This window comes from Ictalurus furcatus, chromosome 10 (assembly GCF_023375685.1).
Source record: "Ictalurus furcatus strain D&B chromosome 10, Billie_1.0, whole genome shotgun sequence".
NCBI lineage: Eukaryota > Metazoa > Chordata > Actinopteri > Siluriformes > Ictaluridae > Ictalurus > Ictalurus furcatus.
Window position 1 is genome coordinate 12,503,705 of NC_071264.1, and position 24,477 is coordinate 12,528,181.

The 24,477-nt window shown below is 40.3% G+C and overlaps 2 protein-coding genes across 5 annotated transcripts in view; one reads left to right on the forward strand and one right to left on the reverse strand.

The window, feature by feature from the left end:
- Positions 1-32: 32 nt before the first annotated feature.
- Positions 33-10,445, forward strand: zgc:172076. Its single transcript, XM_053634040.1, has 9 exons — positions 33-384; positions 2,596-2,642; positions 2,987-3,185; positions 5,936-6,096; positions 6,635-6,767; positions 6,930-7,086; positions 8,583-8,706; positions 8,809-8,998; positions 9,441-10,445. Exons 1-9 carry the CDS (start codon positions 177-179, stop codon positions 9,599-9,601), a joined length of 1,380 nt encoding a protein of 459 aa, XP_053490015.1. The 5' UTR covers positions 33-176; the 3' UTR covers positions 9,602-10,445.
- A 259-nt stretch (positions 10,446-10,704) lies between these two features.
- The window catches only part of mark1 (MAP/microtubule affinity-regulating kinase 1), a 49,503-nt gene continuing 35,730 nt past the window's right edge, over positions 10,705-24,477 (reverse strand). For 2 of the 4 annotated variants that reach the window (XM_053634034.1, XM_053634032.1), the window contains 12 exons: positions 24,300-24,356; positions 23,970-24,206; positions 23,392-23,511; positions 23,143-23,242; positions 22,395-22,507; positions 22,142-22,295; positions 21,352-21,500; positions 19,241-19,338; positions 18,755-18,916; positions 18,273-18,536; positions 14,622-14,666; positions 10,705-12,595 (listed from right to left, as the gene is read on the reverse strand). In XM_053634034.1, coding sequence (XP_053490009.1) covers positions 12,253-12,595; positions 14,622-14,666; positions 18,273-18,536; positions 18,755-18,916; positions 19,241-19,338; positions 21,352-21,500; positions 22,142-22,295; positions 22,395-22,507; positions 23,143-23,242; positions 23,392-23,511; positions 23,970-24,206; positions 24,300-24,356 — 1,842 coding nt within the window. In that variant the 3' untranslated portion in view covers positions 10,705-12,252. The remainder of the gene's footprint in view (positions 12,596-14,621; positions 14,667-18,272; positions 18,537-18,754; positions 18,917-19,240; positions 19,339-21,351; positions 21,501-22,141; positions 22,296-22,394; positions 22,508-23,142; positions 23,243-23,391; positions 23,512-23,969; positions 24,207-24,299; positions 24,357-24,477) is intronic. The other 2 variants (XM_053634036.1, XM_053634033.1) reach the window with 1 other exon arrangement.

The window sequence follows — 24,477 nt, forward strand, 5'->3', positions numbered from 1 at the left end:
ATGAACAGTATCCAACCGTGAGCAGCAATTACTGTTTTCCACAACCACTTAATGAGACAGAATAGTTCCTACAGTTCCAGAATGGTGCTAATTGTGTATCCCTGAGGTTCAAAAATACAATCTGACACAGCCGTCAAAAATAGGCTACTGTTACAGCCAAGCAACATGACACTAGCATGCTCAGGTCTCCGGGGTGTAGGGATAGTAAGCACTCGGATGATGAGACCCCCTGTCTATTCATAGCTCTTTTGTTTGACTTTAAGGCCAGTTGTCACGAGCCAGTGGTTGTGCTTTATTCCTGTCCATGCACAGTGCACTCCACAATCACACGCTGCAGTCAACGAGAAAGGATGTGGAAGAGAAAGAAAGAATGGTTGATCAAGCGTAAGTCTTCATGTCTTCATTCTGCATGGCATCAAAGCTTTATGTAGCTATTCATTGGATAATGTACCTACAGTGTCGTGCATTCGTTGATAACATTTTCGCTGTTCTCCAAAAATGTCAGCTCTAATAGCTTTTGTTTGAGCATACTGATGTCCATGTTGGGTGAAGGATACCTATAATTACAACTCTTTATAAACAGCCCTCATTTAAGGAGACCGTACATATTAGGACAATTCATTGTTCCGTTTCTTGATGGGCTGCGTGTCATGGCCTGAATAGTTCATGTACATGTGATATAACAATCTCCAGGTGATGAGACATTTGGTGTTTGTAGTTGTCTCTCAATAGGAGAACCAGTGAATGGTTCAGAGACATAGCTATGTTGTGGTAAAAGTAGCAAATCTAAATAGATACTCTGGTTAAAGTGGTCTTCCCTCGAGTTCAATAGAAAAGCATATAACCTGAAATTTTCTAAACATGCCAAAGTACATGAAAGATACACAAAAGACCTGCCTTGATTTTAGTCAGTGATGGTAAATGCACTGAATTTAATCAGTGATGGTAAATACACCTTTAACCAAATAACCAACAAGTGTGAGGAAAAAATGAAATCCAACTAACAGCTTAATCTCTGAAATGTTAGCTAGCATGATAAAGACTGATGATAAAGACAACCTGCTTGTGCTAGATGATTCAATATAAATTACCTTGATAAATACAGTGTGCTTAGCAACAGCTAGATTACAGTGATGAGTGGTAGGTCTCATTCTTACTGTACCATCTGTTAAAGCTTTGATTTGAATCTGTCTGATGTGAAAAAGTGCTGTTCAAGTGTAGTAACTTAAAAAATAACGATACATAAATACAGTAGCTAAGTTACTGCACTTTGGAGAGAAAGAAGAACTGCCAATTATCGAAATCGCTAAAATATGGTGACATGAGCATGTTGGACAGCACTCTTAGGGAAAAGAGGTTCTTTGAGGTTCTCTTTCTTTTGCTAGTTAAGATTTTATTTCTTCCTAAACCTTTCTGACATGGAATCACTCTTTTAGGGCTCTACTTTGAACCTGTAAGACTTTCTCCACTGACACAACCTGAAGAACGCTTAAAGGAAACGTTTACCCTGAAACACATTGAATAAGTTTATATTGGTTCTATGTTGTGCTGATGTCACAGGATAACATTGCTAGCACATATACAATGCCATTTACTAGGAGGGGGAAAGAACCCCAATATTGAACAAAGGATAAAGGTTATGTTTCACTGTTAGATCCTAACAACAAAAGAGCAAGAGCTTCCTTTCTCATTCAACATAATATTAATACGAAATCCAATGTAGAAGTAGTGAAGACAAAAAAGACATCGTAATTACGCTGCGTTCAGCGGAGACTCGGCTTGACTAGTTAGCGAGTTACGAGACGATGAGCGCAGTGGCACTGGTAGTTATATTAGCATGAAAGGTGAGGTTTTAGAAATATATCTGTTTAAGCAGAGTGTTCAAATAAGGAGGTGAGAGAGCTGGAAAGACTAAAGGAGTAAAGCTCTGCTGCATCACTTTCTTTAGATAGAGATGAAGCAAAAGCTAATGTCTACCAGTGCCAGCAGATAGTCAAACAGCATTGTGGGCAGTTTAGGAAACTGTTAAGAACACTGAAAATAGACCAACATGTGAACTCAGAATTTCATTACAAAATAAATCATGGATGTTACTGAAGCTCACTTATTAATTATAAATATCAATATGCAAGTCATTCAGGGTGGATCTTTCCTTTAAGGATTTTAATTTATTTAACCATATGCCTCTTTGCTGCTTTTATCTTCTTAAATCCATCTACAGCATGAGATTTTAACAGCATAAGTCTCCTGACTTAAACCCCATTTAGAGTTCCTTTCACTTACTGAAAACAAGACTGAGGGTAAAAAGTCCCCAAAACAAAACAGGAAACCAAAAACAAAAAAAGCAGCTGGTCATGTCTATATTCTGCAGACTTGCAAAGGACCTGCAATAAACTGTAAACAAGTGTAAATGTTTTATTTTGTTTAATTTTTGTAACAAGTTTCATTTGTTGAGTTGTAACCTCAAATTACAGATATTTTTAAACCCTCAGAATTTTATATGCAAGTTGACCAGCAAAATTCCAGCAGAACTGGTTTCACACAGCATTGTGTTCATGCATGGCAGCTCTGGCTAACATCAATCATCTCTTTCAGCTCCCAAGGAGTACCCTTTGGAGACAAAGTACAGGCCTGTGCTCGAGGTATTCCCCTTCACAAAAAATACACCAAGCACTTTACATTGCAAAACAAGAGGAAAGTCCCATGCTGTGGTTGGACTAGAGAAAAAAGAAAAAGATTGCATAGCAGTGCCAAGCAGCAGCATTGTTCTAGTCATCATGATATTGAATGGATTACCACCTCTAACTCCATCTGCAACCTTGACATACCTAACAATCAGTAGCTCCTACAATAGTGCAGGATATAAAGCACATTGTAGCAATAGTTAGAGCATTCATACAGCACACAACCTTGGCAAAATGAGGATCATAATACCATGCTGTGAAATCTATTATAAGATCCTTTTACCATACCATTTCGTTTTTAGAGCCTGATCCCCCCAGACCCCATGACCAAGCTTAAACTGAAGAGGGGTTGTCCCAAAGAAGAGTTCCCTAGTCTGGATAGAAACTACACCTGCATGGCCCGTGTGCTTGATCTACATATGTACACACGCCAGTTCAACCGGGCCACCGAGAGTGGAGTCATCTTTGATGACATCATTCGTCCAGGCCTGGAGGACCTAGGTGAGATAGTTTTATAATCTGATTGGTCAGATGTGATGATTCATTTTCTACAACAGCAGTTCTGACACTAGTCCCTTCTGTCATTCAAATCACACATTAATAATAATGCACTCAGTCCAATTGTATCGTTTCTATAGTAACCACTCATTCACAGGGACTTGGACAAAGGATGCTCCGCATAATCTAAGAATCAGATTTTAAAATGTGTGTTAAAAATGTAACAATTAAAACTACAACCACTGATATAGTGAAACGTTCTGTGAGGAGGTGTTTGTTTAACACTCATGGAAGGAGTCTCCAGTGGCAGTGCTTTGTAAGAGGTTTTCCACGACAGGAAAGTCTTCAAGACAGAGGAGTTTGTATTTTCCAGTTACTCTGTAACATGGGAAATTGTGTTTTTTGCCATATTCACTTCAAGAGACAGGAGAAAAAGAGATGCTGTTTTATAATTTAAGCGATAACGTGAACTTGTTTCGCAGACATTATGTAACTCTAAACTGATCAAAAGTGTCACTTGTGATTGTTGGCTAATTGCTGTGGTAAAAGAGAAATACAGTAAAAGACACAACATAGGACATACTGTTAAAGTAAAAGACTCAACGTTATGTCTTTTTATCATCAAACAACCCTGTAGTTGATTATTTTACTCTATATTACTTAGATATTCTTTGCATACCGGTGCTTGTTGGTTCAGAACCACTTTGTGGGTTGGACTGCATTAACAAAGTGTTCTTCAGGCGTCGGAAAAATCACACTTGCTGTTCTGTGGAAGATCAAAAGACACTCATAGTTTGATGGAAGGATGACTCATAACCAGCTCAGCACATTTACGGTTCACATCACACATAAAACGTTTTTTAAGTGTATGTTCCAAAATGACTTTTCCTAGGTAGATATATTTTATAATATGTTCTTACAACAAACAATTTTTTTAATGGTCTTTGTATGGTTAATGATTCTAGCTTTCTGCAGAGGTTTCTGTAGTGAAATTTTACACAGAACCTTTAAAGATGCTAAATGGAAACTTTAGCTCAAAATATACCTCTACCAAGGAAAATAAAAGGACGAAGAAAAAAAAATTAGTAAAACCAAAACATGTTTTGTAAAGCAATTTTGAATCTACAAATGTGTTCTTCTGAAAATCAACGAAACCTGAATCTCAGCACTCCAGAGCACTCATCAGATACTATATTCACCATACTCTAATCTCGCAGTCTAGTGATGAACCAAACCCCTGTTGCATGTTTAATCTGATAACAGTATGAAAGCTCTAAGAATCAGCTGATACCTGATACTAATCTGATGTTGGCATCCTCTTAGTAACCAAACATGCTAAGTGCAAACATGTTATATGAAACATCATAGGTCAGTGCTAGATTTATGCTCACAGCACAAAACACACCAGTGGATATGATCTGAAAGTTTGACTTATATAATTTGATACTGATTCAGATTTACCAGTCAATATCAGACCATATATTGATACGAAATTCATCTTTAAAATCAGGGTCACAGTGGAGGATAGAGCCTTCTGATGGATGGGGCCTTCTCATATAACAGTTGCATTCAGTTGTTTGCATGTCCTTGAAATGATGTTCTTTCATAGCAAGTAACAAAAAATGTTAGCATGCCAGCGTTTGAGCTTGCTTATGAAGATGAACTGAAATCATGGAGGATGCAAACTTCCAGTTAGCTCACTGCATTCCTAAGGTGTGTGATAAACTAAAGGGGAAAAGTGCTTACACTGTTGTGCTGTGGAGGAATTTTATAGATCCACTTATCACCTTAGAGGGAGGCATCTCTGCAAATCACTGCAAATTCTTCTGATTAATCACCTTTATCCTATGATGAAACATTTCTATCCTAACAGGAGTGGTCTCTTCAAGGATGAACACGCCGCCATCCACCTGGCACGGGGCTCACTGAATGGTTTGATGAGCATGAAAATGATGTAAATCATATGCTACGGCCTTTACACTCACCACAGTCACTGGATTTGTTAGACAGCTCTCTCCAACACCGTCATCAAAACACCAGTGGAGTGAATAGCTTTTAGTAGAATGGTGATCCCTCTAGTACAGTTCAAGAGACTTGATGGCAAGATGAAATGAAGCTGTACTGCTGTCACTTTATGTTGGTTTCTCCTTTAATTTGTCATGTGCCTGTATAATATTGGCAAGGCTGTGACGTCCTTATTTTACACCCTCACTAACTGCAGCCCAAAAAGGTACTGGATGTGTGTGATCACTAAGCATTTCAGCTACCAAGCCACTCGGTTCATTCAAAAGGCTTCTCAGTGCACTTAGTTATCCCAGAGGTTGGCTGAAAGTTTGATCTGAAAGTTTTAAGCGGCTGTGGCTCAGGTGGTAGAGCGGGATGTCCACTAATGGTAGGGTTGGCGGTTCGATTCCTGGCCCACATGACTCCACATGCTGAAGTGTCCTTGGGCAAGACACTGAACCCCAAGTTGCTCTCAATGACAAGTTAGCGCCTTGCATGGCAGCTCTGCTACCATTGTGTGAGTGTGGGTGTGTGACTGGGTGAATAAGACAGTGTAAAGCACTTTGGAACTTCTAAGGTTAAAAAAGCGCTATATAAGTGTAGACAATTTACCATTAAGTAACTGAAGATGTTAGTAACCTCCAACACATGAGTCTGAGTAAGCAAACACAAAATACTGCATAAGGAAAATGGCCTATGATAGCTTTTCTGAATGGAACTGCATGTGTCCATTTCTGTCTGTGACATAGGAACACGTACAGGACCCTTGACTGTAGGTTGCTTAGCCGGTGATGCACAGTCCTACATTCTCTTCTGTGACTTTTTTGAACGCATTATTGAAGCCTACCACAGCTACAAGGTGCTCGGGCACATTACGCAAAAGAGTGACTTCAATTATGACAACCTCAAGGTGAGTGTTAGTTATATTACACTATTAGTTATATACACAGCGCTGTTGAATGTTCGAATCTAATTGGTCAGAAGATTATAGTTCTCTAACAGCATTTCCCATTATGCTTTATCTCTTACATAGTGATAGTTAGTAATATTATACATATTCATGTGGAAATATGTCTTTAGTCAGTAGGCTATGGCAGGGGTTCCCAAACTTTTCCAGGGCAAGGCCCCCCAAATGGCATTAAAACTTGACCAAGGCCCCCCTTTTGCAAGATGTCTTTAAAACACATTAAAAATACAGACTTCTGAATATATCCCCCCCTTTTTTTTATTTTTATTAATAATTACATCTTACATCTTTACATTACATTAGGAATTGATTGTGTGTGTGTCTGAGAGCGAGAAAGAGAAAACATACATTTATTTATTTTTCACATCAAATTGTTGAGGCCCCCCGGGCACCCCCTGGCAGCTCCCAAGGGGGTCGTGGCCCCCATTTTGAAAACCACTGGGCTATGGGACACCGTTTGAGTGTGTGTGTGTGTGTGTAGGGAGGTGATGACTTTGACCGAGCGTATGCTGTGAGCTGCGAGGTGAGCGTGTCTCGGTGCATTGAGGACTTCTGCTTCCCAACACACTGCAGCCGAGGGGAACGGAGACATCTCCTCACACTGGCCAAAAAAGGTAGTGCAATAACACTGAATAAATACAGTAAAGTGTTAGGTGAGTCAGCACAGTGCATGAAGGGTCAGTGCATAATGGTTTCTTTACTGCTATTCTGTCTCTACAAATGCAAAAACAGAGAAAGTCATACTAGCAAAAATGATTTACTGATTGGTTTTCCAGCTCTGGACCAACTTAGTGAAGAACTCCCAGGCAAGCTTTACTCAATGGACGAGCTCAACCAAGAGACAGAAGATAAAGGGCTTCTTCTGGATGCCCCACCCATCACATTAATGAAGACCGGTGTGGCCCGTGATTGGCCTGATGCACGGGCACTGTGGTAAAACTCATCAAAAGTCATACATGGTGTTCCACTTCTGTCCTGGAGGGATCAGCTATACAAGGGCTTCATATTTATTGGAATATTAAAGGATCAAAATATGAACGTCTTCCAGGACTAAAGTTTAACACAGAAGAATTTACACAATATTGACTACACTAGTGAGTACTAAATAACTAGAAGTTTAAAATCTAAAATAGCTTCATAGCAAAAAAGCATCAAAAACAACAAATGGGTGGATATGATTATATTTAACTTTGAAAGATCACCTACTTTTGGATAAGTTCTTAATGTTGGGATCTTACCAAATGCTGGATCAGATAAAGGCAATAATAATAACTAGGCACATGTATACATTTTTAATCTGAAGCTTCTTCAGTTCTTCAGTTTGTTCCTCTGTGGAACCCTACAAGTGAGTGTTCGCATATCTGAGAGTATCCAGCAGCAGCATGTGACCATGGATTTTGATGGGTCAGAATGACAATCATGACATAGCCTCAAGCAAAATTAATTCAAGAGGCAATCATGCTTGACTTATGCTAGCCCAAATATCTAGTGATTTTTTTTTAAAGCATAACCCTGTACCAGGCAGTTGAGTGTTGACAGCATTTTATTTTTCAGCTTTTGCATGGGAAACAACTCACCATGGTGCACACACATTCCTGACGTACAGACATTATCCCCTCCATAACCCCCCTTTCCCTGTCCAACTCTTTCCAATATACACTATATGGTCAAATGTTTGTGGACAAATCACACCCATATGTGCTTTTTGAACATCCCATTCCAGATTTAGTCTTCCTTCGCTGTTATAATAACCTCCATTCTTCTGGGAAGGCTTTCCACTAGATTTAGGAGCGTGGCTGAAAGGATTTGCTCATTCAGCCACAAGAACATTAGTGAGGTTGGTCACTACTGTTGGGTGAGGAGCCTTGGCATGTAGTGTTCAGTGGGGATGAGGTTAGGGCTCTGAGCAGGCCACTTGATTTCTTCCACACCGACCTTGGCAATTACGTGTTTGTGGAGCTTGCTTTGTACAACGGGGCTGGAACGGTGTCATGCTGGAACGGGTTTGGGCCTCTTAGTTCTAGTGAAGGGAAATGCTAATGCTACAACATACAAAGACATTATATACATTATAAGTGCTTCCAATTTTCTGGAAACAGGGTGGGGAAGACCTACATATGGGTGTGATGAATCAAGCATCCAAAAACTTTTGACCATATGGTGTATCTTTCAATAGAAATGGTTGCGTAGGTCAGTTGTATTTATAAACTTGCTCTATTTGGCAACTCTGCCTTCAATGTTTTTTAAATTGCTGTTTATTCAAAATAGGTAATTGTGAATGAGGACTTTATGAAAAGTTGTTGAATGGCTGAAATGGTGGGGGTTTGAAACTGGTTCCAAGTATAACACCTTGACAAGCCTTTTTTTTCCTCTAAGAGTAGAATGACTTCCTTGTTTTGCTTGTCTTCATGTCTGTATGCATCTAACAGGATGTGTGCAAATGGTAGCCTGGGAATTTGGATAAACATGGAGGACCATCTGAAACTGGTGTCTTCCAGAAGCGATGCCAATATCCAGGAGGCATTTGCATCTGTATGCATCAATCTAGTAAAGGTGAGACTTGGTTAAGTCTACCTTTGCTCTCTTGCTCACAAGGCTCATTACACATGACAATGGGCGAATGCCACTGTGTTCCTCGTCCATGTTTTCTTTCAGTTGGAGGCAATTTATACTAAACTAAGGCACCCATTTATCTGGAAGCCTCACTTGGGCTGGGTGGTGAGCTCGCCCGCAGAGGTGGGCACCGGGCTGAAGGCCAGTGTCACTATCAGGCTGATACACCTGCCTGAGCACATACACCTGCACAACATCCTGGACAGACTGAGACTTCGCATGGAGGCAGACAGTACGTAACTATATACAATCACCAACCACTTTATTAGGAACACATACACCTGCTCGTTTATGCAATTATCCCATCAGCAGATCAATGCATAAAATCATATTTATACTGGTCAAGATATATAGTTTGTTAAGCAACCATGAAAACTGCTCTGAGCGAAATAGAGTCTTGCATAGCCATGGATTAAAAGCCTGGTTTGAGTTACTGTTTACTGAACCACTTAGCGCTATTTAATTCCTCTGTATATTTTTTATGTTTAATTTAATATGCAACAAAGCATCGTCATGACAAGATTGCCCTGAGGTAAAAAATAAAGTTTAATAAAGCAGGTTTCTTCTTCTTATGTCACCCAACACTATATACCACTGTTGGTAAATGTTATTGAAATGTTAGTTATGAATACAAAAGATGGAGGTAATTGGTTGTATGGTCTCGCTCTACACAGACTCAGATGGATTGTACAAAATAAGCAACCAACAAACCATCGGACTCACAGAAGTGGAGTTCGTGCAGCTCGTGGTGGACGGGGTTAAACTTCTCATCAGGATTGAGAAGAGACTGGAGGACAATGCGGGCATCGATGACCTGGTGCCTGCACAGAAGTAGAGTCACAGCCCAGCTCCAGGACATGTTTTACGGAGACTAGATGCACTGAGCGTCGTGACGCATCGTAGTACCTCTGCTCACGGAGAGTTTTCACAAAGCTATGCATTAGTTCAATCATGTTGTTAATAAATGATAATATAATAACAATTTTGTTATTGTTTAATTGGATTTGAATTTATGTGGAACCCATTGCTCCACTGTATGTACAGGCTATTCATTAAAATACATTACAGCACTGTTAATTATCAAATGGTCAGACGCGGTTGATCGCTTTTCTATTACAGCGGCTCTGACAGTAGGGTAATGTTAATGGGCTCGTTCAATATGTTATCATTTCTATAGTGAGTATCTTATAGTAAACAGGGGCTTGAGTCAGACGATCCACATAATCTAAAACTAATGATTAGATTTTTATTTAACAACAACAAAAACCATATAAACATTGCTTGGACGAATATTTCTGTAAGGAGAGATTTATTTCAGTGCTTTGAGGTGAAAATGTTCCTTCTTAGTGTAGAGTTTTCCACCGTGGGCAAGTCTTCCATACAGAGCGCTTCGTGCTTTATAGTTTTTAAGTTATGTGACAAGCGGGATTTTTATTTTTGTCACAGAGAGAGAGAGAGAGAGAGACACACACAGAGAGAGAGAGGGAGGGAGAGAGAGAGACACACAGAGAGAGAGAGAGAGAGAGGGAGGGAGGGAGAGAGAGAGAGAGAGAGAGAGAGAGAATGATTTTAACTGTTATAACAAAAGTTAACTTGTTTTGTGGACGTTCCACAACATTACATGTAACTATAAACAGATATAAACTGATGTTGTATAAAAAAAAATGGAATCATTGACAGATTGCTGTGGTATTAAAGGAATAAAACAATTGGGGATGTGCTGTTTGTGGAGATTAATGAACCCAGTCATTGATTATTTTCAGATAAACACCCCGTCCTGTTTTATTCTTTGTATTTACTTATTGCACATTTAACTACTGTAAAATCCTGATTGGAGATTTAGAAGATCAATTCCTAACAGCACTAAAATGACCCACAACTATTACTGAATTGTAATCAAGAATATAAAAAGAACACCAGACATTATGGCTCGGAATCTCATTTCAAGTAAGCTTTAATGTGCACCAGTGAGACTGAACCTTTATGACCCATGAGACTTTATTGAGAAATGTACAGTACTACACTGATCTGATGGAGTACGGGGGTGGTTGTGGTGAAATGACTGGGGGGAAAAAAGGGAGGTGTGGGTGGTGGTTGCATTTTAAGTAAATCTTCTCCAACACCTTCAAGTAGCTCCATTCGCTAAGGCAGCATAATCAAGCATCTGCTCTGGAAATGTACCGTTACAACATTAAATGTCGCGCTCCTCTAGGACCAGCTTAATCGGATCACAGTTTAAACCTCTGAAAGACACTTTAAGACCATTTTTAAATAAGCAAACGAAGCAAAATCTTTCTCTCAAAACGTGTGCAGTCAGGGACCATTTTTGTGTTCCAGTAATACAACAAAAAGCATTGCACATTTAACCCTCATTACCTCAGTAAACAGGAACAAGAGGAAATGTTCCAGCACAAGTGGTCTTACATCATCACCATCATCACCGTTGTCGCCATCATCACTAATTACAAAAGGAAAAATTAAAGTACATTTTCAAAAACAAAAAATGTCTCATCCTACTTCTTTCATACAAGGATGACAAGTTAAAGCAGCGTAGTAAAGGTGGTGTAGAACCTGTAATAAATAAACAGAACGTCTTCAGGGAGAATGAGATGAAATCGAAGGACACTCAAAACCAACCCTGTTCCACTCCTGTTCCTATTCGGGCTACATCTGCTACAACTACAGCGTTATCCTCAATCAATTCAAAACCTATATCCCTTTTTTAGCATACATGGAATGGCAGAGTGTCAAACTTGCTAACTAATAGCACAACTCTGAGACTTGGGCGAAAGAATGAAAAGGTTGCAGGTTAAAACAATTTGCCTTTGGAATGTGCACGGCCTGTTTTATGAAACACTGTTATTTAATAACTCGCCACTGATATACTGGTTCTACATCCTGTTGAAAAGTGGGGGGAAAAAAATTATATAAAAGAATCATTAAAATATATCACATGGCAGAGGCAAAAAAAAAAAAATCTAAAATCGTACAAGGAAAAGCAAAAAAGCTAAACAAAACAGTAAGACATTTAACAAATTTTCTGTGCAGAACTCAATACTATACAACACCTTCAGATACGTAGGCCGAAAGAGTCTTGTATTATACAAGTCTATGAACAATTCAACAAAACATTCTGTATCTTAACTGTACATGTGGAAAAAGTAGCGTTAAAAGTCTCTGCTTTAGCCTACAAAGGTAGTTCTGTAAAGGAACACCAACCTGCTGACCCTGACAGGGATTTTTCAATATTATTGCAAAGATGGTTATGCTAACCTTGTGTATATGTGGGACTTGAGAGAAAAGAAGGGAACTGGGGATACCAAGTATGCTCTCTCCCCCCCCCCCCCAATCTTATCTTTTTAAATCCACTGGTCAAACCATACAGCAGTAGCTTCAGAAAGCAGTAAACTCAAAAAGGTGCCCAAACTAACTGGGAACGTAGACATCAACGTAGCAAGCTTCCAGTTTCTGCCCCCTGTGTGCCGGTCACAGCTTCAGCTCATTGGCGATTTTGGATGCGATGTTCTTGAAGGCGATGGAGGTGCCCGAGATACGCTTGAAGCGGACGCCATTGAGAGAGAGGCGGGGCAGCTTGCATACTTCCATCTCCCATTGGACGAGGCTGTCCTGACGGGCGTCGCCGTGAACGCAGAAGAGCAGGAAGCGCTCGCGTTGCTCGTAGTCACAATTGTTGGCGTCTAGCACCTTGCGGATTTCTCGCATCATGTCTCCGGGCTCCATGGACGATGTTGTCTTCATGCTCCACGTGAAGCGTAGAGATCGCGGTTTAGAATCACGCCCATCATCCTTGGGTTCTCCTGAACCGCTCCTGAGGATGAACATGACCACCATTATCATATTAGCCATTAGTTAAAATATGAATTCATCCCAAATATTGAGACAACTTAAGGCTGGTTTATACCCCCCCCCAAAGTGTATTTTCATTGCGAATCAGAGGCGGAATTTATAAGGGGGTTTAAGTATAACATGCAGAGGTGCACTGATGGGCTGTCAAACACACATCCAAAATCCTAACAGTGTCTCACACGTATCTGTGATGCTGCACATCGAGCAACCTTCAGATAAACGCTGACTGGTTGAGACGAGGAGGTGTTCCCAGCTGCCTACCCGAAAATCTACGACAATACGTTTTTCTGTGGGTTTTATCAAGAGGTTTACAAATATAATACTTTAATGTTACTGCAAACCTGGCACCACTCTCAGGCACAACTATAATGAATGCAATCCATCCTATAGGTGCTGATGTGCAGTGAAATAACAGACAGAGTGGGGTCGAGCTGCAACTCCACTCACCAAGGACAAAATGCATGCTCACACAATTATATATATATATATATATATATTTTTTACATAGAGCTATATACAACAAATATACAATCCCCTCCAAAACTATTGAAACGACAAGGTCAACTCATTTGTTTGTGCTATACGCCAAAGACATTTGGGTTTGAGATCAGGAGATGTATATGAGATGAGAGTTTAGGATCTCTGCTTTCATTTCCTGGTGTTTACATCTAGATGTGTTAAAGAACATAACACAAAGAACCTCTTGTATCAGACCACCCAAATTTTAGGTGAGCAAAAGTATAGGAACAAACAAGTCTTAAAGTAAATAACGCTTAATATTTGGTTGCATATATTAATGGGTGTGTGAGTGTGTATGTGATTGTGCCCTGCGATGGACTGGCACCCTGTCCAGGGTGTACCCCGCCCTGTGCCCTGGGATAGGCTCCAGGTTCCCCCGTGACCCTGAAGAATGAGTAAGCGGTAGAAGATGGATGGATGGATTTGGTTGCATATCGCTTGCTTGCAATAACTACATCAAGCTTGTGACTCATTGACATCTGTTCCAGAAGAAGTCATGCAAGCCCAAGCCATGACACTACCTCCACCATGTTTCACAGTTGAGCTGGATCATGAAGAAATCCTTTCTTCGACCACATTTTGGCCTTTTTATCACTTTGCTAGAGGTTAATCTTGGTAACTTTTGCAGCTCATCTCTGTATTTCTTTGCAATTTCCAAGCTGGCTTTCTGATTATTACCGAGTTGCATCCTGTGGTATGGCCTGTATATTTCTCAAAGTCTTCTTTGACGGGTGGATTGTGATGCCTTCAGCCCTGTGGAGGTTGTTGGTGATGTCACTGTTGTTTTGGGGTTCTTCTTTAGAGCTCTCACGATGTTTCTGTCATCAGCTGTTGTTTTCCTTGGCCGACCCAATAGCTTTGCTCGCCTACAAATTGGGTAATCTGATACAAAATGTGCCATGTTCAATGTTGTTTAACACATCTACATATAAATACCAGGAAATAAACTCTCTTCTCATATTCATCTTTTGAACTCAAATCCAAATATCTTCGGTCTACAGCAAAAACAAATGAATTGGCCTTCCAGAAGTATAAACCAGGCTTTACAAAACATTTGCTAGTAAAACACTTAGGTGCAAAGAGATTTATGGACTTTCCTTAAAAACAAGGGGTAAAAACACAGCTGTCACAAATACTAATAAAGGTAAATCACAAAACACACCAGTGTGTTAATTTTTAAGCTGTAAGTTATGCATATTGGGAATGTGGAGCTTTGGAAACAAGCAGCCATCCTGTTGAGACAACATGCAAAATAATAATAAAATCTGATAACCTTCTCACGTCATAAGATACTTATAAGACAGTTATGTCATATAAAGGCTGTGTTGGTACATAAAGTACAAAAGTTTTATTGGTGCAGCACAGCCCCCACTCGGCCAAAACATTTCTCAAACAAACATGTGAACTTCATCCTGACCTCAAAGCAATGAACACAGATCTACACAGGCATCACTTCACTGATGTCTCACCTCAAGCTGTTTGCTCTGCATCTGGCCTCTCCTTCACTGGGTAGCCTTAAAGACAGTTAAGAGTTCAGATTCAGAAACAGAGTAAGAAACGTGAAACTACCACAAACACACACCAGGGGATGGAACAAGCGAGGACATCCAGTTGTAAATATTTCATTCGGTATTAATGCAACTGATTAATACTCTCTAGTAGCCTTCGCTGGAATTAAAGTGGAACGCAGCAAAATCTATCAGGTCCAATGTTAATATGTTCTTCTGATCGCTAAGCACATTTGCAGGATGTTTTGATGAGCCTGAAATATGATGATTGGAATTTAGCTAACCAATGATGAACTGACATTAGTGTGCTGCGTTCTGTTATGCTCAGACTGGAGCTTCTCGTTATGGTCACGTCGACACTAAATGGACACGTGCAGCAGTTTGGATCATATTATATCTAAACATGCATGAGACTGAAAAGAAATTTTAACAGATTGCTGAGATTAGGGTAAACATACATATATAAACAGTTCATTTAGACAAACTGCTGCAGGTCACAAATTAGAACTAAAAAACCCACTTTTTCATGCCAAAATGGCGTTTTCATTCCTTTTACAATGTCATAAAATGAAAGCTGTATGGAAAGGGGTACTCTATATAATTCAAGAAACAGTTTACCTATAGTTTGAATTGTGCCATAAACTAGCAGAAGATGCTTAATATGTTATTGCAAAAGTTTTTATGGTCATTGGGATCATATTAAAAACTTTAGCTGTTCATCCACGAATCAAATTATTTACTGTATTACTTGTACTAATTGTTGAACCATCATTTTTATTTTATATACTGTATGTATTAGATATATTATATTATGTACACTTTATTGTTTTCTAGTGTGTTTTTGTTTTGTATGGCCCCATGAAAACCTGTAGACTATCTGAAAATATATGTCTTATTGTGACTGCAAGTATGAAGCTGGTGACATCTTAAATCTGAAAAGTATAAAGGTCAGAAACCACTGAAACAAAGTGGTAGTGAAGCTCCTTTTTCTTTTGTTTGTCAGACTCCTTTCCTGAGAGCATCATACTTTGGCTTGGGGGAAGATCATCAAACGTGAACAATATTTAGTCTTGCACAAGACATTCAGCATTCCTCAAAGTGCACATGTGCACGGACATTCCTTCAACACGAGGACTTTAGGATACGGATTGATTTCTTTCTTCCTAAATGTTAATTTTTTAAGCAATATTATTGGCGATTCAGCTGGTCATGCACACACCGGGCAGGATTCTGGGGTTAAACAGCAGGGAAGAAATCTGCAGTCATACAACAAAGATCAATATTTGGAAAGGTGGGAGAAGAAAAAAAAAAAATCAACTGCATATCAGATTATGGGGTCAATTTCAGAAAAAAGGCACTGAACACCAGTCCTACCTCCACGAGGCCCTGAAAGAAAGAGTTCTACAACAGAAGACAACATACAGCATTTTCAGACCTATTGTGTATATTTGCAGTTAGTTTGCAACACAATTTCTTCATTTATACTCATAAGATTCAAGAAAGAAAAAAAAATACCTACACAAAATGAATCCAAATTCTGCTTCACTTCTAATTAAAAGTGTCTGCCAAATGAATGTGGACCAGAACCAAAAACTGACATGGATGCTGTCCAACAAAAATGTTTGAATTTAGCTGAACCAAACGTGAGCAGTGGAAGCTCAGGTTTGGTGCAAGTTAGCAAAAAACATTGCGTGTTGGAATTTCAGGATTGCCAGAGAGCCACTCTTGGGGATTGAGGAAAGCCTCTGACCATCAACTGCTCAACTAGATTGCATTCTGCTTCAGTTGCTTTATATATAGAATTAAAAAAAACCCTGTCAAATGAATAACTATGGGGAAAACCCTTCACATGATGAAATTTAGACACGTTCTATTATATAGTTCTGAAAAATTAAAAGGTTTTCCTGAACTGAAATACGTTTCTCTTCTGCATGCATCTCAACAACAAATAAGGTTCTAGTCTTTTCCAAAAACATTGACACACCTAAAATCACCATTATATTATTCATTTATTGCCTTCCTTTCATTTGCATTTAATTTAATATGTAATTAATAAGACATTCAATTTTATTTTATTTGTATAACGCTTTTAACAATGGACATTGTCTCAAAGCAGCTCTACAGAAACATATAAACACAGCATACAGATTTTAAGTGTGTGATTTTATCCCTAATGAGCAAGCCGGTGGTGACTGTGGCAAGCAAAACCTCCCCAAGATGATATGAGGAAGAAACCTTGAAAGGAACCAGACTCAGAAGGGAACCCATTGTCATCTGGGTCACAACGGATAGTGTGAAAGTAAAAGAAAGTTCATTATGGTTTTTATATGAAGTCTGTTTTGTTGAACTAGTCCACAATACAATTATATATACACAATTATAACAATTTGTTATTTTGCACACCCTCATACAGGAGCACCTACACACTACTCACGATGAAGTGTGTTTTATGCTAGCGCAAACAGCAGACACATCATGGATGTGAGTAACCCTGCACTCATTGTAGTATCCCCATGATAAGTTCAATCATGTCACTCAACTCCCAGCCCAGACAGCAGATCACTTTCATACATGGTTCAGATCATAGATGCCTTCTAGCAAACCCCAGAGGTATATCTTTCAAGTGGAGCAGAGATCAGTTTTCTGGACCACCCCCAGATTTTATAACATCTTTTATACTTTCAACAAACCAAAGTCTCAATGCAAGTAGCCTTACACCCAATATTTATAAAAAAAAAAAAAAAAAAAAAAAAAAAAAAAAAAAAAAACTTGGGTGTAAAAATGTCCTTACTGATACAGAGATCATGCCATTAATGGAAACTATTTTGTGATGGTTCAGTGGCATCATATCTTTTCATTTATGTTTCTGTATATGTGAATTAGCTATACTGCCACTGGTGTCGCACCGTAGTATATTTGCTGTTCCAACATCAGCTATAAAACCCCTGAAATGACTGCAGTACTGCAATGCCTGTACATTCCTGTTAATCAGACTGATGAAATGTGGATTTACTGTAGGCTCTCTATTTTAAACACTGCAGCAGGCACATTGCTCACAGACAACACACTTTTCAGGGCATACGTTCTTGCTTTATTACTAGAATACCAGGCTTACTACAGTAGGTGAAATTTTGTCTGTCTACATAAGGTCAGAATAGGGAGTTTTATAATGTCACAGCAGCACTGGAGATTTAAAGCATGTCCGCTGCAACACTGAGACACTGACTTGCAGAAGATGGGGAAGCCTGGGCTTTCCACTGAGCCGGACAGAATCGAATGACTGATCAAAATGAAGCTCGTTTTACAGCATGCCCTTGATTGACTGCGTCATGGTCAGAGAAACTGAAAACTCAGCATACTGAGTATGTGTTTGTGTTAGTGGCCACACCCCTCATTCTGCAGTATAATCTCTAAGTACAAGTTGTATATAAGCTTGTTGCAGTAACTTAAATCATTTTTATCTTGCATAAGCTGTTGTTACGTTGCACCCATGTGTGGGAGGAGCTTGGGATTGGAATTGTCAGAATTCTGTTTAGCGATCATTCAAAAATCACCAATGAGCCACCAGCTATAGTTTCGCCTCAGTGTAATGGAGAGGTTTGGCCAACTCACCTACGCACAAACTTGGAGGTGATCTTACTGATGATGCCCGTCGAAGTGCCCCTCCGAGTGTGGACCAGAGCACCCGTGTCATGTGAGAGCGTGGGAGAGGCGGGCGGGCCGTTGTAGGTCGCACTGCGCCGCTCTCTCAACTGGGCTCCGTGGAAAGTGCTGCGGGTAGACGTGCCCCGCGGGAAACGTGTTCGGTCTGGGGTCACGCTGCTGATACTGTGGGTCGATGGAGATGTAGCGGGTGCCCTGGAGCTGGAGCTAGGGCTAAAGGGAGAAAGAAAAGAGAGATAGCAATAGATAAATTATAAAAGCATTAAAATAAGCAGAAGGGGACAAACGGAAGCAAATATTAACGAAAGCGATCCAAAGCCTGCTTCTTCTCTCAAGCACCAATCATCAGTCAGGAAAGAAAAAAAAAAACCCACACAAGATTGCAGGTTATGTCAAGCTATAATTAGGATGGTGGGTTAATATGCGCTCACCCCTTGTACTCTGCATTATCCTCTATTGGGGGCAAGGGGGACTTGGTTGGATGGCTTGAGGCAGACATGGACTTCACGTGACGTGGCCTAGCTGACGCCAGTGCTGAGGAAGCTCCAGGAGACACAGAGGAGCCACTACCAGAGGCAGACATCTCCGTCAGACTGAAAGAGAGAAGAAACATGCATGTTTTATATGACACTCATTGTGTCAATGATGGACAACATGACAAGTGAAGCCAAAAATTCTGACACACTCTGGCTGGCTGCAGTGCAATATTTACCCACTCCTACATCTCCATTTACATTTACGTGTCTAATCCTATTTTTTGGCAATGCTATAAGAGTTACTTTTATGTTAATATTTTGGTTTATTAGAAGAGATGTATCAGGATGTGGTTGATGAATTGATTTCACAGGTTTCTTCTTCACTATTCGACCAGTTATGGGGCATTCGTTTCCCACAAAGGGGCAGGAAGGGAAGCTCACCTGCTGTCCTTGCCATTAGGAATGGCTGAATAACGATCTGTGCTGCCACGCTCACACACGTATGTGTTCCTCCGCGTCATCCCCCCGCTTGTGCTGTTCTGTTAGTTCACGCGTACACGAACGCACACAGAAACACACGGACACAAAAATAGGTCAGAGATCCTGTCTGCAATTTCTTGGATTAATACTAATTAAAATGAGACTTCCCATTACCTTTCCTTAACAGGCCTGGATCTACACTACCGGCAAAAGTTTAGAGACACTTGACTGAAATGTTTCTCATGATCTTAAAAATCTTTTGATCTGAAGGTGTATGATTAAATGTTTGAAATTGGTGTTGTAGACAAAAATAATTGCGCCAACATATTAATTTCTTTCATTAGAAAACTAACTTTTTATTTACATGGATGACTTGGAGTGAAATATTCAGAAAAGCAGCCAATAATTGTCCAGCAAAAATACTGTTTAAAAAGCATCTCAGGGTGGATTCCTCAAGAAATCGGTTGAGAAAATGCCAAGAATACATTTCTGGAAATTCTAGGCAAAAAGCGTGTCTACTTCGAAAATGCTAAAATATTTAAATTATTTTGAATTATATTGAGATGATGTTGAGAGAAGTATCAGAAGCTCCCCTGAAGCCGTATCAAAGGCTGGAAATCTTAAAGATTTTCCTCTTGCCCAAACTAACTCATGAGCTGGTGTTGGGGAACGCACATAGAAACACAATGAAGAGAATGGACACTTTAATAAGATCTAGTGTCTGGAGATGGCTGAGGCTACCAAATGACACCCCGGTGGCATATTTACATGCCAGGGTGCAAGATGGTGGTCTGGGGATTCCCTGCATTAGCTCATCAGTCCCTCTAGCCCAGAAATCAAGATTCCAGAAGCTTTTAACAAGCAAGAGCATATATTGCGCATCCGTTGTCAACCAGAAAACATTTAAGAAAATCGAGCGAATTATAAACATCCCTTGCAGGGGGGCTGGAATGATTATAACAACAAGGGATGAAGCCCAACATGCGTGGGCTTCACAGTTGCATGACGCTGTTGATGGCAGAGAGCTTACAGTTGGTAAGATCGACAAGGCAAGCCACCTCTGGCTACAGAAACCAACGAGAGTCTTCCCCCGTTTACATCTTAGGGGAATCCAGCTGAGAGGCGGAGTTCTGTCCACGAAGGCACGAGGGTCTTGCGGTAGACCTGACAAGGCAGATGATGTCACATGCCGGGGGGCCTGTGCTATGCGGGAGACATTAAATCATGTTCTCCAAGTATGTGAGGTCACGCTCAGGCCCGCTGTGCCCGCCATAACAGAGTGATGCGGTTGGCAGAGAAAATGCTTAGGGAGGTCAAGCAGAGTATATGGACAGAGCCTGTGATTGCAACTGCACACTCATACATCAAGCCTGACCTGGTGATGGAGGAACCGCTAAAGTTGACGGTATTGGATGGTGGCTGGACGCCATATGATGGAGACATGGAACCTTAAGGTTGAGAAATATGGGTCTTTAAGTAACATCGAAGCCATAAAAAGATGGAGAGAGACGGAGAAGGAGATAATACAACTCCCGTTGATCTTTTCAAACAGAGGCCTTTTGTATGAGCCCTCAGGGGCCGGTCTTCGTCGAATGGGGTTAACTGAGAGGGATCCGAGTTACCTTTGCCTGTCAGTAATAAATGGGTCAATCCGTTGCTACGATTGTTACATGATAGGGACGAGATGAGTATTATATATATATATAAAAAAAAAATTATCCAAGTCTGTCAGAGAGAAGGATCTATTGCCTTTATGATCCGCCAAAAGCGGTGATACCTGATGTTTGCATAGCCATTAGTGCCCGGTTGGGTGCCTCAGTAAGAGAATATCAACCTGATAACAAGTGTTAAAATATTAAATTATTTTGATTTATTTTGGATTTCTTATCACAACATAATTCCCCAGAGTTCCATCTGTGTTATCCCAGAGTTTTGATGACTTTATTATTATCCTAAAATGTGGGAAAATAATAAAGAATGAGTGTGTCTAAACTTTTGACCGGTAGTGTAATATGTAATCTTCAGGTTTATCCAGTCACCCTTGTGCATGACCCCAGTGTGTGACCTCTCACCCCTGAGGCTGTAGAAGACTTCCTGCGCTCTTGTGTGGTCAGCGGTGAGACAGCCGTGTCTCCTTTAGACTCCTCTTTCTTCTCTCCCTCCACACTGTTGGCCTGCGTGCGCTTGGTGTAGGACACGGCCGGTGGGATAGACGGGGCAACTGCAGGTTACACACAGTTATGTTAAACATTACATTATGAACATTATATTATAAAGGGTCTGAGAGTGTATGAAAGGCCTTGCGTGTAGACTGTGGGCCTCTGTTAAAAAACAAAGAATTAAATGCACGGTTTGAATATTATTCCAATTTTCATATTATTTACATATGAAAAGGCAAAAACCCACATTCAAATGTTTGTTTCCACGATACAATAAAGGAAGTCTCAAATCAAAAGGCTCATTTTTGCTTTCATAAACATATACATCACTTATGATATACTCTGTATGTAATTATGTATCTTTTAAAAAAATATATATAATACACTAATGTCCTAAATGTATTATTGCATGAAAGTTTAGAACGTGATTTGTTTAAGCACAGTGTTCAAATGAGGAGGTAAAAGAGCTGAAGGACTAAATCGTAGCTGCATCGCTCTCTTTAGGTAGAGATGAAGTAAGTGCTAAATCTACTTTTTTTTGTTACTATCAGCACGTGCTCGAACAGCATTGTAGACGATGTACGAAATAGACAAACATGTTGACTAACCTCAGACGACACTGAACATCACATATTAATTATAAAGTACAATATGACTGTCGATCAAGATGGAAATTTCCTTTAAAACATGTGTGCGCGCTGACCATGATCACTGTAGCGGCGCTGTTTCTGCGTGGCAGAGATGCTGCGCTGCACTTTGGAGTGAGCTGGAGACTGGGATGAGCTGTTATTCAGGTCACTGCTGGGTCGGGGCATCTGACACAGGTTTGTGCTGGACAGCGACTCGCTTCCCTCAAACTGCGAGCAACAAGGAACATTATGAGGTTAACGCAAATAGCCACTAGTAATAGCGTTTGACTTACTGAAAAGGAGACTAGCTGTGTGTGTGGTTCTTGCCTCAGGAGGTTTTCTGCCCAGAAGCAAATAAGTAGCCATGACTTCATCGTATTTCTGAGCCACTAAGGAATCGGTGATCTCTTCTTTGGGGAAACCCATCGTAATCATCAGGTCTAAAGGAGAGAGACCGTCACAGATTAGCCATTCATCTTGTTAACAGCAGCAGGTTAAAGTACTATAGAGAGAGAGAGGAAAAGAGTGCGAAGAATGATAAAGTAAGAGAACATGTGGCGGAGGAGTGAGAGTTACAGTGCGTTTATATCAGCATCGTTTCCTCCCAGCTAACAGAACATTCGGAGAACATTTAGTAATGTATTCAAGAGCAATCCTTCAATGTTTTATTAATATAATATGATTATGGTTTGCCTTAACATTTTAACATCCCAATCAGATAAAAACAAACGAACAAGACTGCACCGGATATAGTGCACTTTACCATTTAGTAGCCACATCTGAAAGCAGAGTGGAGCAGAATATCCGCTAGTTACTACATGACAATCCAACAGGGCACAGAATACCCATAATACACTTTGCCTTTTGTAGGGAGTCATTCTGGATAACGTTGTGGAAACATTTCTGCTAACATTCATTAAAAAATGTTGCAGCAAAATTGTACAACCTCTTATGAACGTTACAAATGTTCTTAAGATGTTCCTAACATGCTGAACGTTAGCCTACAAAGGTTAGCCTGAGTAATGATAACACTGTATGTATATACTGTATTGTGCGTTTACATGCGTGTGTGTACCTATTCTTTTGGTGTCGCTGAGGTCGGCTTCTGGCTCCGTGTACGGTTTTAGCTCCTCCTCCTCGTGACCCACGTTCATCCAGCGGTCTTTCATGATTTGCTGTGTGAGGAAATTAAGGCACACGTTAAGGCGCACACGACGTGCCGAAACTTTGCAAAACTCAACAAAAAGTTGAATCCAGGGCCTGACATAAGCTGAAGCAGGGACTCTGACTGCAGTGTTTATTGGGATTCTGAAAAAGCTTGTACCTCTAGACTGCCACGTTTGCCTGGGTTCAGCACCAGCAGTCGTTTCAGTAGATTTTCACAGTCGGTGGACATATAGAATGGGATACGGTACTTCCCTCGCAGCACTCGCTCTCTCAGCTCCTGAGAAGATGAGGTGGACACGCTCAGTTAGCGCACGACACAACTCACTGGGCTGCCATGCACAAGTTAACCAAGTCCTCTCTGAGCCGTAGACAATTTAGAGATAAATAAAGTTCAAACTGAACAACTTCCTGACAAACAGGCATTAGAATGGAAGGAGGTGCGGGTCAATGTCTGAAGCCAAATTTTTATGTCAGAAAAGATTCAGAGGTTGATACAGATCTATGTTGATTCGTATATTTAATTTTCAGTAGATGTATTTGAACATGTTGATATAAGTTCAAAGCGTATAATGATTTAAGCAGGCTATTTGCACAATATTAAACCAGTACCTATAAAATTAAATCACTCTAATTCAAAGATTAACTACGTCTTGGCCGATTTACTATTCTGAAGGTGTATAAACTTGGTTTATTTCTTAATGAAATAATCAGAACATGAGCATTAATTAAACAGACCTTTAAGTTCTGCCCGTCAAAAGGCAGCGAGCCGCTGACCAGTGTGTACAGAATGACCCCCAGGCTCCAGACATCCACTTCAGGCCCATCATATTTCTTGCCCTGAAAGAGTTCAGGAGCAGCGTAGGGGGGGCTGCCGCAGAATGTGTCCAACTTGCTTCCAATGGTGAATTCATTACTGAAGCCAAAGTCTGCTATCTTTATGTTCATATCAGCATCCAGGAGCAAGTTCTCAGCCTGTAGACAAGGACAGACAGAGTGAGGACAAAATAAGCCTGTCCAGAAAAGGGTCAAGAGGTCATAAAGTGACATCCGAGGAGCACAATTCACCTTGAGATCCCTGTGGACTATCCTCTTCTGATGACAATATTGCACTGCAGACACAATCTGAAAGACACACATACAGAGACTAACAGAGCGAGCACAAAGCATCATTAAATCACCTCTTTAGGATACTAAATCCTGACGTGCAGATCGCTGTAATTTTAATTTGGGGGATTATGTCTGT